General features: G+C 49.6%; 1 protein-coding gene across 1 annotated transcript; it reads left to right on the top strand.

The window, feature by feature from the left end:
* Positions 417-3,594, top strand: COPS7A (COP9 signalosome subunit 7A). Its single transcript, XM_021396177.1, has 7 exons — positions 417-694; positions 807-882; positions 1,336-1,424; positions 1,500-1,702; positions 2,170-2,275; positions 2,548-2,699; positions 2,979-3,594. Exons 1-7 carry the CDS (start codon positions 533-535, stop codon positions 3,016-3,018), a joined length of 828 nt encoding a protein of 275 aa, XP_021251852.1. The 5' UTR covers positions 417-532; the 3' UTR covers positions 3,019-3,594.

Here is a 15,211-nt window from a genome sequence, read left to right as displayed (position 1 = left end):
GTCAGCCCTTCCCCTCTTTCGATCCCGCCGTAAGGAGAAGCACAGGCCTCGCTATCTCTGAGAATAATCACAGCCCTTCCCCACATCCCTGGCCACTGCGCTTGTGGCGGTACTGTGAGCAGTGACTTCCACGCCATCCAAGCGGCGTGGCCACCACCGTTATAACTCAGACTTCCACCCCGGCCCGTCAGCACTCCTCCCTCCTGCCGGCAGCCTCAGTGTGGAGACCAAGCTCTGACCTGGCCCCGGGCTCCGAGGAGCCCAACGGCGCGAAGCCAAGACGGCAACCCCGGGCTAAGACCGGCCGCCGCCCGCGGCACCTCCCGGCCCAACCCCCGGAGCGGTCCTCCGCCGCCGGGGGGCGCCGTGCCGCTCTGCCCGCGTGGCGTCACACCCGGAAGCGGCGGTCTGCGACGGCGCCGCCATAGAGGAGCGGTCTCGGGGCGGGCTGGAGGTGGCGCCCGGCGGTGGGGCCGGGGCCTGCGGGACGCCATCGCGGCGGGGCCGAGTCCCCGGCGGCGGCGGCGGCGGGATGGCGACCGAGGGGAAGGTGACGGGGCAGAGCCAGGAGCAGTTCCTGCTGCTGGCCAAGGCGGCCCGCGGCGCCGCGCTCGCCAGTCTCATCCACCAGGTGCTGGAGGCCCCGGGCATCTACGTCTTCGGGGAGCTGCTTGACATGCCGGCCGTCCGCGAGGTGAGCCCGCTCCGCCCTGTCCCGCTCCGCTCCGCCCTGCCCTGCCCTGCCCTGCCCAGCCCACGGCTGGGCCTGGGGCGCGGCGGGGCTTGACTCGCCCTCTGTCTCGCAGCTGGCCGACTCCGAGTTCTCTCCCGTCTTCCACCTGCTCACCATCTTCGCCTACGGCACCTACGCCGACTACCTGGGTGAGGTTGGGCTCGGGGGGTCGCGCCCTGCACCACCAGTCTGGTAGTGAGCTTGGGTTTGTGCCCGGGGCCGAGGAGGCCCGCAGTAACTAGCGCTGCTGTTTGCATGCTGCCATTTGCGTGCTGCGTGGGGAACTTCCAAAAACATCTTGGCAGCGGCGTTTGTGAGGAGTGGAGGGAAGGACTGAGGAATCCGTTGGGATGTGGAGGGCTCTGTAAATAAGGTGTGGGACAACTAGAGGAGGTGGCTTGAAACAGAGGGAAGAAGAGGCTGCTCGGAAAAGGTCCTTTGAGCTGTGGATTAATGGTGACAGCTTGCCAAGACAAAGCATCGCTTTGGGGATTGGTGTGCTGAAGTTTTAAGTGGGACTGGCGCAAATGTTTCCGTTGCAGGACTGGGAAATAGAAAGTGAGGTATACATTCTAATACCCCGTTCTTCCCTTTGACAACAGCTGAAGCAGCAAACCTCCCTCCCCTGACAGAGGCTCAGAAGAACAAACTGAGGCACCTGTCAGTCGTCACTCTGGCTGCCAAGATCAAGGTAATGCCCCTATTTTACCTCTGGTTTTCTTTCTTCTGGATTTACCTCATGATAGTTACTGTCATGTCTCCACAGTGCATCCCCTATTCGGTGTTGCTGGAGCAGTTACAGCTGAAGAACGTCCGGCAACTGGAGGACCTCGTGATCGAGGCTGTGTATGCAGATGTGCTGCGAGGGAGCTTGGATCAGCGGAACCAGCGCCTGGAGGTGGATTACAGCATTGGGAGGGACATCCGGAGGGAGGAGCTAAGCACCATCACCCGCACATTGCAGGAGTGGTGAGGAGGAAGCCGCCCATACTAACACTTCAAAAGGTTGCAGGAGTGGTTAGGGGCTTCACCAGATCATCCTCTATGTGTTGCTGGGGGGCAGTTGTAGCAAGGTGACCTTCTCCATCCTCTTTCCCATGTGGCAGTGGAAAATAATTTTCCAAATTCTTCCACGTTGGAGGGGTGAGGAAAACTGCAGCAAATTTTGCAGCTGGTCCCAGCTGCTGGCAAGAGGCTTTCTGAGCATATATCTGTAGCTCCTAACCTAGCGTCACTTTGTTACGTGTCTCCCTCCCATGTAATAATGCCACTACATTATTACATTGGACTGCGGCCCCTGTGCCTACCCTGCCTAGAGTAGCCATCGCCTTCCAGGTTTTTTTGGTCTCTACAGTTGAATCTATTCATCATCTTTCATGTTTCTTTCCGTGCAGTACAGATTGCCTGTCCTGTTCAGCTTAATGTTTTCTCTGCAGGTGCCAGGGCTGTGAGGTTGTCTTGTCCGGCATTGAAGAACAGGTTAGCCGAGCCAACCAACACAAAGAGCAACAGCTGGCACTTAAACAGCAGATAGAGAGTGAGGTGAGTGTGCTGAAGAGGGACAAGGCAGTACCTCCTGCTTAAAGAAGGACCAGTACCCTGTTGTTACTACAGCCCTTGCTCAAGTAAAGCATTACCCTAGGTTGAACCCCTCGGGGGGTTGTGCCTGAAGAAGAATTGTGAATCAATGAAACACTTCTCAGCAGCGCAGAGGTCTGGACAGCAGTTAGCACTTAGCTCCAGATCTTTTAAAAAAGGGAGGAGAAAAGTAAAACTTGAGAAATTCCTCAGTTCTTGTTTTACTGCTGTTGCAGGTCGCAAATCTGAAGAAGACAATTAAAGTAACAACAGCAGCTGCTGCAGCAGCCACATCTCAAGACCCGGAACAGCACCTCACAGAGCTCAGGGAACCTGCCCCTGGCACCAACCAGCGCCAGACCAGCAAGAAGACTTCCAAAGCCAAAGGGTGAGGAATGGTGGCAAACAAACATAGCCACTGCCTTATGTGGATTCAGGGGAGTTCTGTTTTGTAGCAGTGAGGTCACTGACTGCAGGGGTCTGCACCCTGGACCTGAGTTGGTCCAAGCTGACCTCTGCCTCCTGCTATTTCAGAGGGTGCAGCTCTTGATCTGAAGCACAGTTCATAAGCCTTTCTTGAATGCCAGCTGCTCTTTGTGTACGCTTAGAAGAGGAAGTCAGAGATGAAGTTTAGTGTCCAGTCTGAAAATTCTTCCTCTCTCCACAGGCTCCGTGGCAGCGCGAAGATTTGGTCTAAATCAAACTAGTTGGATCTCCCTTCACAGGTGGGAGGGTGAGAGGAAGAGACTTGGGACTCTTGCTATCCCTCCATTTCCTAAGTGTGATGTTTCTGAGCTCATCCCTGAGATCGGTCTTGCCAACTAATTCTCCTGCATGTTCTCTTTTCTGTCCTCTTTACTTCCTTTCCGGGCAGTGCTTCCCACCTCTTAATCATGACATTTCACACTCTAAGCTTCCAGTTGAATGCATTGCTGTTTCCCCTACCTCTCAAGGTTCCATTACCACAATCACATTTCTTTCTCTCTCCCTGTCTTTTGACAGGTAAATTTAAAGAGTCGTAAAAGTCTGTCTGTCACCTTTGCATCTGTAGGGCATCACAGAAGCTTGGAAAGAGTGCGCTGGTGCTCAGCAATCATTTTGGCTCTCTGAGACCCCTGGAACACCTTGTTCCAGGATGCAGCTGCCATCTTTGATTGTTTAATCTTTGTTTTGCTAGGTGGGAGGGTAGTTTTTGAAGGGATTCTTTTAAAATAATATAAATATATTATAAATATATATAAACAATAAAAATATAGATCTATGGACATATCTATACAAACTTGTGCTCCTGTGTCGGTGTCTCTTTGCCTCATGCACTGATTTTGGATATTTCAAAGTAAGCCACGATATTGAGAGCCCCTGTCCTATTTAAGGGTGCAGTGCCTTAAGAATACCTCTCACTGCAGAAGGAAGTGCCACACTACTAGCTCTGTTGGCATAAAAGTCCATAAAGCAGGAATGAACCTTAAATCGTATTTAAAGAGTCTCTTATGTAATTTCTTTGCCTCCAGAACATTCAAAGAAAGTGCTTTTTGGGGAGCCTCAAAGGTGGGTGCAGGCATTGAGGAGGAAAAAATAATCATGTTTGTTTCAGTAGTATATACTCGTAGGTTTTGGAAAAAAATGGGAAGGGATACAGAGAATTGTCTGGAAAAGAAATGACAGTAACACCAATAACACGCTCATTGCCCATCTGGGGGGGTTTCATAGAATAGGCATTGCTCAACCTGTTCTTCGCTGACACCAAGAGTCTGGCTGAAAAAAAATTCAGTGAAATTGTCTGCTCTGAGGTGCCCAGAAAAAGCCATCATGTTCTTCAGAGGATGCATCTGTGAGACTGGCTTGGAGCAGAGATAACCAGCTGCGAGTGTCACACTGCATGATGGCTCTGTGACAGTGTAAGCTGATGTAAATTGACACTGTGACTCCTACACCCACTCAGTTCTGCCTGTGCTAACATTTGATTCCCTGAACCTGGGTTTTTGTGCTTGAGCAAACCACCAAAATATTAGTGTAACAACAGAAAATCCTGAACGTTGTCAGCATGGGTGGGAGTTTTTCGATTCATTGGCTTGGATGTATTATTGACTGGGTCATTTCCCTATGCAAACCTATGAGAGCTGGAGCTAAGGCAGAAGAGGGGAGGTGGTACAGAGGGGAGTAAGACTTGTTAAGGGCGTGGGGCAGTGGAGGGGTTGAGACCGTTCTTGTAGTGGTAGCAAGTTGTGAGGTCATCTCAAACACCACAAAGTGCTGTACTGCAGCACTAACTTCCAGCAGGAAATGCCTGTCACCAGTGCTCAGAAACTGACAGCAGTTACAGGCAGCTTCCTTCTTTGAGGGCGGCCGAGGGCCCTTGTGCAAGGTCACAGGCAGGCAGAGCTGTGTCAGGCAGGACGTGCCAGCTGCTCCTGGGTGATGGCTGCCCCTGGCTGAGGACTCCCTAACAGCAGCCCCACACCTTTCCCCATTCATGACCCCATGCACCAAGGCATTAGGTGCAGCCAGCTGGCACAGACATACCAAGCGGGAGAGTTGTCGCAAGATGTTGTCCATGCGGGAGGTGCAAATCTGTCTGTGGGAGCAGATTTGCAGATTGGGGGCATCTACGTCAGGTTTGTCTCAACATTCCTAGAGAGGTCTGGCTAATTGGCAACGATAGCGAGTTTACTTGATGAGACCTGTTTTCCATAAAACACAGCGTGGGGTTGTGACTACGCTTTCGGCTTTTGTTTAAATTATTTTGAGCCTTCCTCCTTCTGCACAGCGTCACCTTCATCCGTTTGTCTCAGTGAGGAAGGTCGCTGTGCTCTCTGCATTTGCAAATATCTGAGAGATGCAGTGATGACTGCATGCACCAAATTTGCCCACCTCTGGGAAGGGCAAGTCTGAGAGAGATGTTAACGGGGGAAATGCTACCTGGCAAGCACTAAGGTAGCATCACATGTCCTTTGGAAGAGGAGCTACTGGTAAAGCCACTGTGCTGTGAACCTCGGGAGGGAGGAAAATGGGCTCTGCAGGGGAGCAGCAGGTGAATCATAGAATCTTTTGAGCTGGAAGGGACCTTTGAGGGTCATCTAGTCCAACTCCCCTGCAATAAACAGGGACATCTACATCTAGATCAGGGTGCTCAGAGTCTGGTCCAGCCTGACCTTGAATGTTTCCAGGGATGGGGTTTCCACCACAGCTCTGAGCAACCTGTTCCTGTGCCTCACCACTCATATTGTACCAAATCTTCCTTATATCCAATCTAAATCTCCCCTCCTCTGGTATGAAACCATTTTCCCTTGTCCTGTCACAGCAGACCCTGCTAAAGAGTCTGTCCCCTTCCTTCTTATAGCCCCCCTTCATATACTGAAAGGCTGCTATCAGATTTCTCCAGTGCCACTTCTTGTCTGTGCTGAACAGCCCCAACTCTCTCAGCCTGTCCTTGGAGGAGAGGCGTTTCATCCCTTGGATCATTTCTGTGGCCCTTTTCTGGATGTGCTCCAACATGTCCACATCTCTTCTGCACTGAGGACTCCACACCTGGATGCAGTACTCCAGGTGAGGTGTCACCAACACAGAGCAGAGGGGCAAGATCACCTCCCTCGCCCTGCTGGCCACGCTTCTTTTGATGCAGTCCAGGATACAGTTGGCTTTCTGGGCTGCAGGGGCACGTTGCTGGCTCATGTCCAGCTGCCATCCACTAGTATCCCCAAGATCTTTATGGCAGGGCTGTGCTCCATCCTTACATCCTCCACCTTGTATTGATAGCAAGAGTTGCCACAACTCAGGTGCAAGACCCTGCACTTGGATTTATTGAACCTCATGAGATTTGCCTGGGCCCACAGCTCAAGCCTGTCTTGGTCTCTGTGAATGGCATCTTGTCCCTCACGTGTGTCAACCATCTCACAGCTTGGTGTCATCCGCAATGTTGCTGAGGGTGCACTCAATCTCATTGTCAATGTCATCAGTGAAGATGTTAAAAGAGCACTAACCTGTGAAGCACAGAGCACAGGTGAGAGAGGCGCTTGGGCACTTCACAGCCACCCCAAGCTTGTGATGTGATGTGACGGGGATGGTGTGGTGGCACCTCTTGATGTTTGTCTAGAACCTTACACTGGAAGAGAAGGCACAGCTGCCTGGCAGAGCACAGCTGGCACTCGGGCTGCAGAGCCTGTAGCAAGGTGCACGATACTCCGGCATCACGGGCTGTGCTCTGCACTGTGCTGTCATGAGCACAGCTTGGGCACACTGTCACTCCGCATTTTCAAGATATGGCCATGGCCCTGTGCACCTCTCAAGGCCCCGCTGTGCCGCGCGTGTCTGGAGAGCAGGATTAAATGTATTTGATGGAGGAGCATCTGCACAGTGCTGAAAGTCTTCTCATTTGTTCACTTTCAAAAGGGAGCACCTTTAAGACCTCCATTAAGAAAAAAAGGAAACAGAAGGTAGCAGATAAAATTAGACCTTTTTGTATGGCTGAAAAATAAATGAGAGCTGCTCGGCGCAGAATGAAAATATTGCTGCAAATGGCCTTGCCTTGTGGCAAACAGTGGGCAGGAGCAGAGGTTCCCCTTTGCCCTTCACCTGAAAACCGTGCTTTTTATTTCCCTGCTCACTTCATCCTTGACTTTGAGTCAGGGAGGATGTGGAAATTAATTAATTAGTTAACATTTGTAAATCACTTTGAAGATGGCAAGGGTGAGATAAGTACTGAGCATTATTATTACAAGTTTTAATTTTAATTTTAAATGTCTTCTTTGTGTTTTTAACCCCGTAATCTCCCAAGGAAAGGAGAGGCCCTGAGTACAGCAGAACAGAGAGATCTTACATGTGATGGCAGCAGCACTGCAAAGGAAGGAGGCCCAGGGGGTTGTAGGAGAAGTGTGTGAGCTGCGCCAGTCCCTGCTCCAGGAGCAGGAATTCTGCCTGCCCTGCACGCAGAGTGCTACCCCAATGAGCAGCAGTTCACTGCTACCCTCTTTGTGTAAGACACGTGGGGCTCACACATCCAGATTCAAACAAGAGGAAAAGGCAGCAGCTTGGGCAGCAGCTGAACTGCTCAATCCCTGCTCCTCCCAATTTACACCTGAGTGAGGAGAGTGATGTCTGAATTTCGCCAAACACCTCCAGCTGTTCCATACTGAGAGATAGCCATAGTTTCTTATTAGGAGTTGGGGTTAATGGTGGCAATTCTCTTTACTGCATGATTGGGAATAATTCCTGCCTGCAGAACTGAGAACCCCCCAGCCTGCTGCTGCCAGCCGCAGCCCTGCACTTGGCAGCACAGCACTGGCAGCTACAGTCAGGAGCCGAACCCGAGGTGGGATCTCCCCACGATCAGGCCACATGTGACCCACAGGAGCACAGGCCCAGCCTGGAGTGCCGCTGGCTGCCCACGCACCAGGCCCAGTGCCAGCAGCAGGGACACCGGGACATCCTCCCTCAGCACCATGTCCTGCTGAGCACCTCTGGCTTGGAACCCCTAGGCCCCAAAAGAAGGGCGGCCCCTGCTCGGCCTTCTGCAGTATCGGTGTTCCTGCCTGTAGGGCTGTTCTTTCCTCATCCCAGTTCCTAGCAGTAGCCATTGCTTTTCCATAAAGTTAAAAAAATGCTTGGGTTCTCTGCTGGCTGCCCCGCTCCTGGCTGTTTCTCCTCAGGGCTGCCCCAGTTTTCAAGGAGGGCCCTGCGGGTGCAGCGTGAGCCAGGCCTGATGGCCGCCTGCTTCCTCATTGGGAGCAGCTGGTCTGGGTGCTGCTGCTCCAGAAAGGGGCTCATCTGTAGCAGAATTGTGTGTGCAATGTGCAGCCACGTTCATGTTGTGATGCGTTCATTTGCTATCTAAGTGTCAGCTGGAATTAAGAGCTGTGAACTCTGTATGGATAACACAATGTGCAGAATTACTGTAGCATGTGTAGCTCAGGTTAAAAGCAACTCTAGGCCCTCCTGCCCCAAGGCACAAGTGAAACCCCAGCCCGTTCTGATCAGGGGGATGTGTTTCTGGGGAGACTTTGCTCTGTTTCCTGTGGGATTCCCTGCATTGGCCTCTGAAGCATTTACCAGCAGCTTCAGAACATGGGAGCAAGGACAGAATACGGGACCACTCATACCATAGGTGGAGAATGAGCAGGAGGCTCCAGTGACCGGGTGTATACTCCTCAGGTGCCAACCAAAACCTGGTTAATTTTACCATCCCTATGACTCCTTTAAGGAAGGCTGCCCCCAAGCCTGACTCCTATACTTGATAGAAAGTTCTTCTCATTTCCAGCTTAAATATATTCACAGGTAGTTACGTGCTCTTGTTCCTCTGCCAGTATGGCTTTAGATTAAGCTGTTCCTCCTTCCAGTCACTCTCTTCCTTGTGTACAGACTTTGTTTTTCCCGATCAGTCTCTTCCTACAGTGTGAGCTCTTCATAAGACATATCCTACAAGCTCTTACTTGCGGTTCCAATTAAGTTTTCCTGGCTAGAAACAAGCACAGATTCACTGGTCACACCTCACCAATATCTTGCACAGCAGTGGTAATGCATACCCATAACTACCAGAAATGCCTTCAGGATTGCATTTGTCTTTTTCTTGTTGCCTCACTAGATGCTTACAATTATTATATGATTTACTGGTGATCCTCTCTTCTTTTCTGTCTCTTTGATAATAAGAGGCTCCAATTTACAGCTAAGAGGTTACAGCTAAGTCTTGATTTTAGTTTGTATGTGGCTTTTGCTTTGCACTACTAACATTGCTCCCTTTTGCTGTTACTGACATCTTAAAGGCCATCTCCTTTCTACTGCATGACATCGTGATCTAGTTTGGGAATGTGTCTGTTTGTTTTTTTCCCTGTCACCAGTAAAGGAGGATGCCATAAGGCTGTATCGCCGCTTATGGCAGCAGCAAGTGGAGACAGACAGCACTGATCCCACTCCCTTTCCTTCGTACCTCCTCTCCCCCCTCCCTCAGATTGCATTAAGTGCCCTCAGGATTTACAAGCCCAGCCAGCCAGAGCAGCCAGATGCAAGGAGATTGTGGAGGTAATAATAATCCAAGTGGAGTTTCCTCATGGGGACATTTTATGAAGTGTAGTGCTTATAAAAATAAACTCCCAGGAGCAAAAAACCAACCAACCAACCAATCAAAAAATCCAGTTACATTTAAGTCGGGGCTGAAAAGTAAAATTAAGTAACTTTTCTAGACTGTTTCAGAAATCAGCCCAAAATTGCAAAATCACGCAAGTGATATTAACCGAGGCTCCGCACTGAGGTCTATTTTAAATCCTGCTGCTCTCCAACGCTCGAGTCCGCGCTGCGGGAGCGATGTTTGCCTTTGGGATTTTGCACCCCCAGTCTACGCTTGTTCCGCAGAACACCGCGCCTACAGACAGCTCTGCTTCCTGCGGCTCTGCCTTTTGTCCTCCCTGCGCTGAAGCATCTGTTAGGTCACCAGTTTTCTCCCTCCCCTTCTCGCCCTCCCCTGCAGTCTCGCACCCTGCCAGCCTGCGCTCCGTCTGATTCATGGATTTTAAAAGCCTGATGGGAACAATTCAGTCGTGGAGTTTGGCCCCCTCAAGAGCTGCCTCCTCTCGTTCCTGTGCCTGCTCTCCAGCTCGCGTCTGGGGACGCCCCATCCCGGTTTTGGAGGAGCAGGAGAGTCCCGTTATGCCCCAGCGATGACTGGGTGCAGCCAAAGCCCGCGCCTCGTTTCCAGCTCCGTCACCGGGAGGCTGCGCATTTTCCGCGGGGTTAAAGAGCCCTCTGCTGTCAGAAACCTGGCTCCCATCAAGCAACGCCAGGCGGGCTCGGTGAGCCCGAGTTCATTTTATCTTCAGGTGATTCTTCTTAGGGTCCCTCCCGAATTCCCAGGAAAGCTCTCCATCTTGAAAGAGCGCAGATTACATTTATGTTCCTAGATATGCGTCTTTCTGTTCTCAGCCAGAAATACCGTTTATGAACAAAGAGCACACCAGCGGTTACAGACTGCTCTGCGCATCTCATCATTTTCCCATCATTTATCACCTCCATCTTTCCTCGTGTCCCCTGAAAGCTTCATCAGCACCAGCTTAATATCTTCTTTCAAATCATTAATCAAGCTACTAATGAGCATTAATTTCAGAACAGCCTCCTACCAGAAATACTTTAGCATTCTGGGGACTCTCATTCCTCTCATTACTTGAAATTTACCAGTAGACTACATTTTATAATGTACGCTCCTCTGTTGTTTCAATAACATTACTTGTATTTATTTTTAATCATAGAACAGGCCTGGGTGGCAAAGTTAGACCCTGCGTGCTGGGGTAACTTTAGGTTCCTGCAGCGTCTTTGTTAACCCAACCCGTGACTGCATCAGAAAATATGAAAGTGGTCAGGAATAACTTAGAGAAAGCAAGCATGAGAACATTATAAGAACTGATATATCTGTCTTTATTTTTAAACTGATTGTCTTTTCAAGCTCTTGATTTAATATCGGTCTAACTGGTTTACAGCTGTGGACATAACTTTGGCACAAGGCTAATTTTCCTATGCTCAGCTTACTTCCCCAACATTCTATAAAGCCTTAAAAAGTACAACAAAAGGTACAGAGCTCTAGGGCTCCTGAGAAAACCATTCAAAATTCCCAGCTGGTTTACTAGTTCTTACTTTCATAAGAAATTTTTAGATAGGAAGAACTTAAAAAATCTTTTATTTAAAAAATTAGAAATCTAGGCAGGCTCTTCTGTATCACTCCAGGTGCCCTACTTGCTCTTTGGCATCACCTAGAAGTACTACCAAGCTGCACTGCTTTGGTGCTTCAGTAACTCCCATTTGGAGATGACAGATGTGGGACAAAAAGCGAGAACTGATTTTCTCTCCTTCAGATGGATAAAGATGACTTGGACACATGTTTTCTGCATCTTAAACATGACGTTTGACTTTCATATTGGGAACATTCATTCACATCTTTCTCCATTCTGCTGGAAGTTTTGGTAGACATCTCAGAAATATATAGAACAGAATAGAACAGAGCAGAACGAAGCAGAAAGATCCTGTCCCCTTCCTTCTTATATCCCCCCTTTAGATACTGGAAGGCTGCTCTCAGGTCTTCCTGGAGCCTTCTCTTCTCCAGGCTGAACAGCCCCAGCTCTCTCAGCCTGTCTCATAGGAAACGTGTTCCATCCCTTGGATCATTTTTATGGCCCTCCTCCAAATGCGCTCCAATAGGTCCACGTCTCCCCTGTACTGAGGACTCCACATCTGGACACAGTACTCCAGGTGAGGCCTCACCAGCACAGAGTAGAGGGGCAGGATCACCTCCCTTGCCCTGCTGACCACACAGCTTTTGATGCAGCCCAGGATACCATTGGCTTTCTGGGCTGCAAGGGCACACGGCTGGCTCATGCCCAGCTTGCCATCCACCACTACTTCCAAACCATTTTTTGGAAGGACTGTGCTTTCCCTCCTCAGGGAGCTGCAGAGAGTAATGCAGTTGCCTCTTGGTGTCCTCTTCTCCAGCCTGGACACCCCAACTGTCCTCAGCCTCTCTTCACAGGATGTGTCTTACAGCCCTGTTACCAGCTTTGATGCCCTCCTCAGAATACTTTCAAGAACATTAACACTGTTTTAATATTGTAGAGCCCAGAGCTGCACGCAATATTCAAGGTAAGGCCACAGCAATATTAAATACAGAGAGAGCGCCATCGCTTTTGACCAGCTGGCTGTGCGGTGTTTAATGCACCCCAAAATGTGGTTTGCCCTTTTGGCTGCCAGGGCACACTGCTGGCTCATGCTGGGCCCCCAGATCCCTTCCTGAGGGGCCACATTTTTCTTTCCTGAACTTCATGCCATTGATGATTGCCTTTCAGTAACACCCAGGGTAAACTCCTCCATAACTTTTCCAGGAACTGGGGCTAGACTATGTTTCCTAGGTCTTCTCTCATGCTTTTTTGGTAGATTGATATAACACCGGCTAGCTTCCAGTCAGCAGGGACTTCCCCCTACTCCTGCAGCCCTTGGTAAACTGTTGGGAGCGGTCCAGCTATAACATCCACTAACTTCTTCAGCATTCTGGGGGGGAATCTCATCAGGCCCCATAGTTTTATGAATGTTTAACCGATAAAACCAGTCTCTTACAGTTTCAGTAGCAACAAAAAGACATTCCAGGGCTTCAGTATGCCTGGATACAAAAGGTGGACTACTTTTAAATAGGAAGTCATTTTCACTTAAAGCTAGTTAATAGGGAAAAGAAGGGATCAAGTTCAGAGTGGTTTAAATGGTGAAGTTGTAGAGGTTTAACCAGAAGTGGGCTTTCTGACTGCAGGTGTTCTTGTTTGCAGGCAGTTCAGCTGGCAACACACCTTCTGTGCACACAGACTTCACCTGCTTGCTTCAAACAACTTCAGGTTTCTCACAGCTTTTCTAAAGATGGGAACAGGAATAAACAAATGGCTGCGCTCACACACTTTTTCTCTTCAGTGCAATTCTTGGCACACTATTCCTTTGAATTAACAACCTATATCAGTAAGCAAATTTTCATCAAACTGGCGGTCTGATGAAAACCACAACTACATTCACTGAACAAAAGGCAGCAAAGCCAGTCAATCTATTCCCACTGACACACAGCTCTGTCCTTTCTCTCTCCCTTCACATTCTTTCTTCTTCTTCACATTCCCTCAAGACGCTGATTGAAACACACCATTGTGCGCAGATCAATGCCAGCCTGGAACAGTTGAGAAAACTTCAGCAGAACTCGGAGTAGCTGAAGAACCAGCTCCTGGGCCTAGAGGAGCAAAAGGAATTTACCATCACCACTTCCTTAGGAACCAACCTGCTGCTGCCTAAAGCCAGAGGTTAACATGTTGTAGGAGGCAATTATCCCCTTCTGCTCTTCCCACACAAGATCCCCACCTGCAGTACAGCCTTCAGCTGTCAGGCCCAGAACACAAAAGAAACATGGAGCTGTTAGGGCAGGTCCAGAGAAGAGCCACAGAAATGCCCAGAGGGCTGGAGCACCTTTCCTATGGAGACGGGTAGAGAGAATCAGGGTTTTTCAGTCCAGAGAAGTTTCCAAGGAGACCCTCCAGTACCTAAACGGAACTTAGGAGGAAGATGGGAAGAGACTCTTTGCCAGAGCACGTAGTGACAGGACAAGTGGTAATGCTCTTAAAAGACAGAGAGGAGAATTAAATTAGATATTACAAGTAAATGTTTTACAGTAAGGGTGGTGATGCACTAGAGCATGCTGTCCAGAGAGGCTGTGGATGTCCCATCCCTGGAGGTGTCCAAGGCCACACTGGATGGGGCTTTGGTCAGCCTGGTCTAGTGAGATGTGTGTCTGCCCATGGCAGACAGGTTGGAAGTGAATGGTCTTTAAAAGCTCCTTCCAAATCAAACCATTGGGTTGGAAGGAACCTTCACAGTGGTAAAGGGGAGTACCTCCTGCCCTAGTTTTAACTGAGCTAATTTTCTTTACGGGGGCAGGTACGATGCTGTGATTTGGATTTAGGAGAAAAACAGTGTTGATAACACACCAATAGCTTATTTGTTGCTGAGCAGCGCTGCACAAAGCCAAGGGCATTTCAGCTTCCCACGCTGTCCAGCCAGCGAGGGGCTGGGTGTGCACAGGGAGCTAGGAGCAGACAGAAGGGACAGCCAACCTAAACTGGCCAAGGGGATATTCCACACCATATGGCTTCATGCTGAACTATAACACTGTGAGGAAGTTGGGCTGGAACTGGCTGGGCATCACCCAGTGAGTGGTGAGCAACTGCATTTTAGAACTCGTTTTTTAAATTTATATATATACATAGTTGTTATTATTTTCCCTTCATTTTCTGCCTTAGTAAACTGTTTTTATTTCAACCCACTACTACTTTTTTTTTTTTTCCCTGATTTTCTCCCCCATCTCACTGGGAGTAGGGAGTGAGCAAACAGCTGTGTGGTGTGGAGCTGCCTGCCAGGCTAAACCACAACACCTCCCACTGTATTTCCTGCACACATTTTTTGATCCAGAATCTCTACAGCTCCTTCCCAGGGTCCTGTCTCTGCTTCCTACCTTTAACACAAGGTTCTCTAACTGAACCTTTTCCTCGTTTCTCTAGAATACCAGCGCTTTGTCACACCTGGAGAAGGCAGTGATCTTGGAAGTGACTTTACAGCTGTGAACAAGGCTCAAGAAGCCAGGTTAACTCTCTTCCGACACCCTTCACCACCAAGTGCAAGAGCACACGGCAATTCAAAATCCACTGGCAGGATGGCACCTAACAAGGTACAGAGGCACAACTGCTCAAGTGTTGTTCCAGTCTGTAAGGAGTCACTGTTGCAACAGGCCCTAGCACCCCAGTCATCACATTTCTCTTCTGTCTGTTCTTTGTCAAGATTAGGACTTGCACGCCCAAAGAGAAAAGGATTCTCACATCTTTAAGGTCAAAGTTATTCCCTCCGTCACTATGTCCATCTCCCCATTCTCTTCTTCAGACATCAGCTTAAAGAACAGCCAAGACTTTGTGGCTGTCCACTGTCTCAATGCTAAAAGTGGCTTTCTGAGCTCAGCTGGTTCTTCCCTGGATCACAATATGAGGTATCACATCTTCCATCAGCTTGAGACTGCTGCTGAGATGAGGGCTCTATTGCTTCAGCTCTTTTTCTCAAGGTCTGACAGCCCCAAGAAGACTCATCTTCCACTAGGCCCCCCTCAAGCCCCACTTTTCAGTGTGCAGCTATTTCTTTGACCTTGCCCACTTCAGGGCCTGCCTAGACTACGGTACCTCCAGCAACTCCAGCCACTTCCAGGGAGCAGCTAGCTCATACCCTTCCAACACCTACTTCACTGTCTAAACCAAGTTTCCTCTCATCACCTTCATGGATGCTGGAGACTTTTCCAGCTGCACCTGAGCTGTGGAGGCCTCAGTAAACAGCCACCTGAAGAACAAGACTCCTGCTGGGGTTTGC

The sequence above is a fragment of the Numida meleagris genome, chromosome 1 (assembly GCF_002078875.1).
Source record: "Numida meleagris isolate 19003 breed g44 Domestic line chromosome 1, NumMel1.0, whole genome shotgun sequence".
Lineage (NCBI taxonomy): Eukaryota > Metazoa > Chordata > Aves > Galliformes > Numididae > Numida > Numida meleagris.
Note: the sequence above shows the minus strand (reverse complement) of the source record. Positions and strands in the feature narration are given on the sequence as shown.

Bases quoted from the DNA above. Each gene is read 5' to 3' on its own strand.
- COPS7A (XM_021396177.1), top strand. From the start codon at position 533: ATGGCGACCGAGGGGAAGGTGACGGGGCAGAGCCAGGAGCAGTTCCTG. The intron at 1,425-1,499 runs GTAATGCCCCTA...ATGTCTCCACAG, and splicing joins CTCTGGCTGCCAAGATCAAG to TGCATCCCCTATTCGGTGTT. The intron at 2,700-2,978 runs GTGAGGAATGGT...CTCTCTCCACAG, and splicing joins AAGACTTCCAAAGCCAAAGG to GCTCCGTGGCAGCGCGAAGA.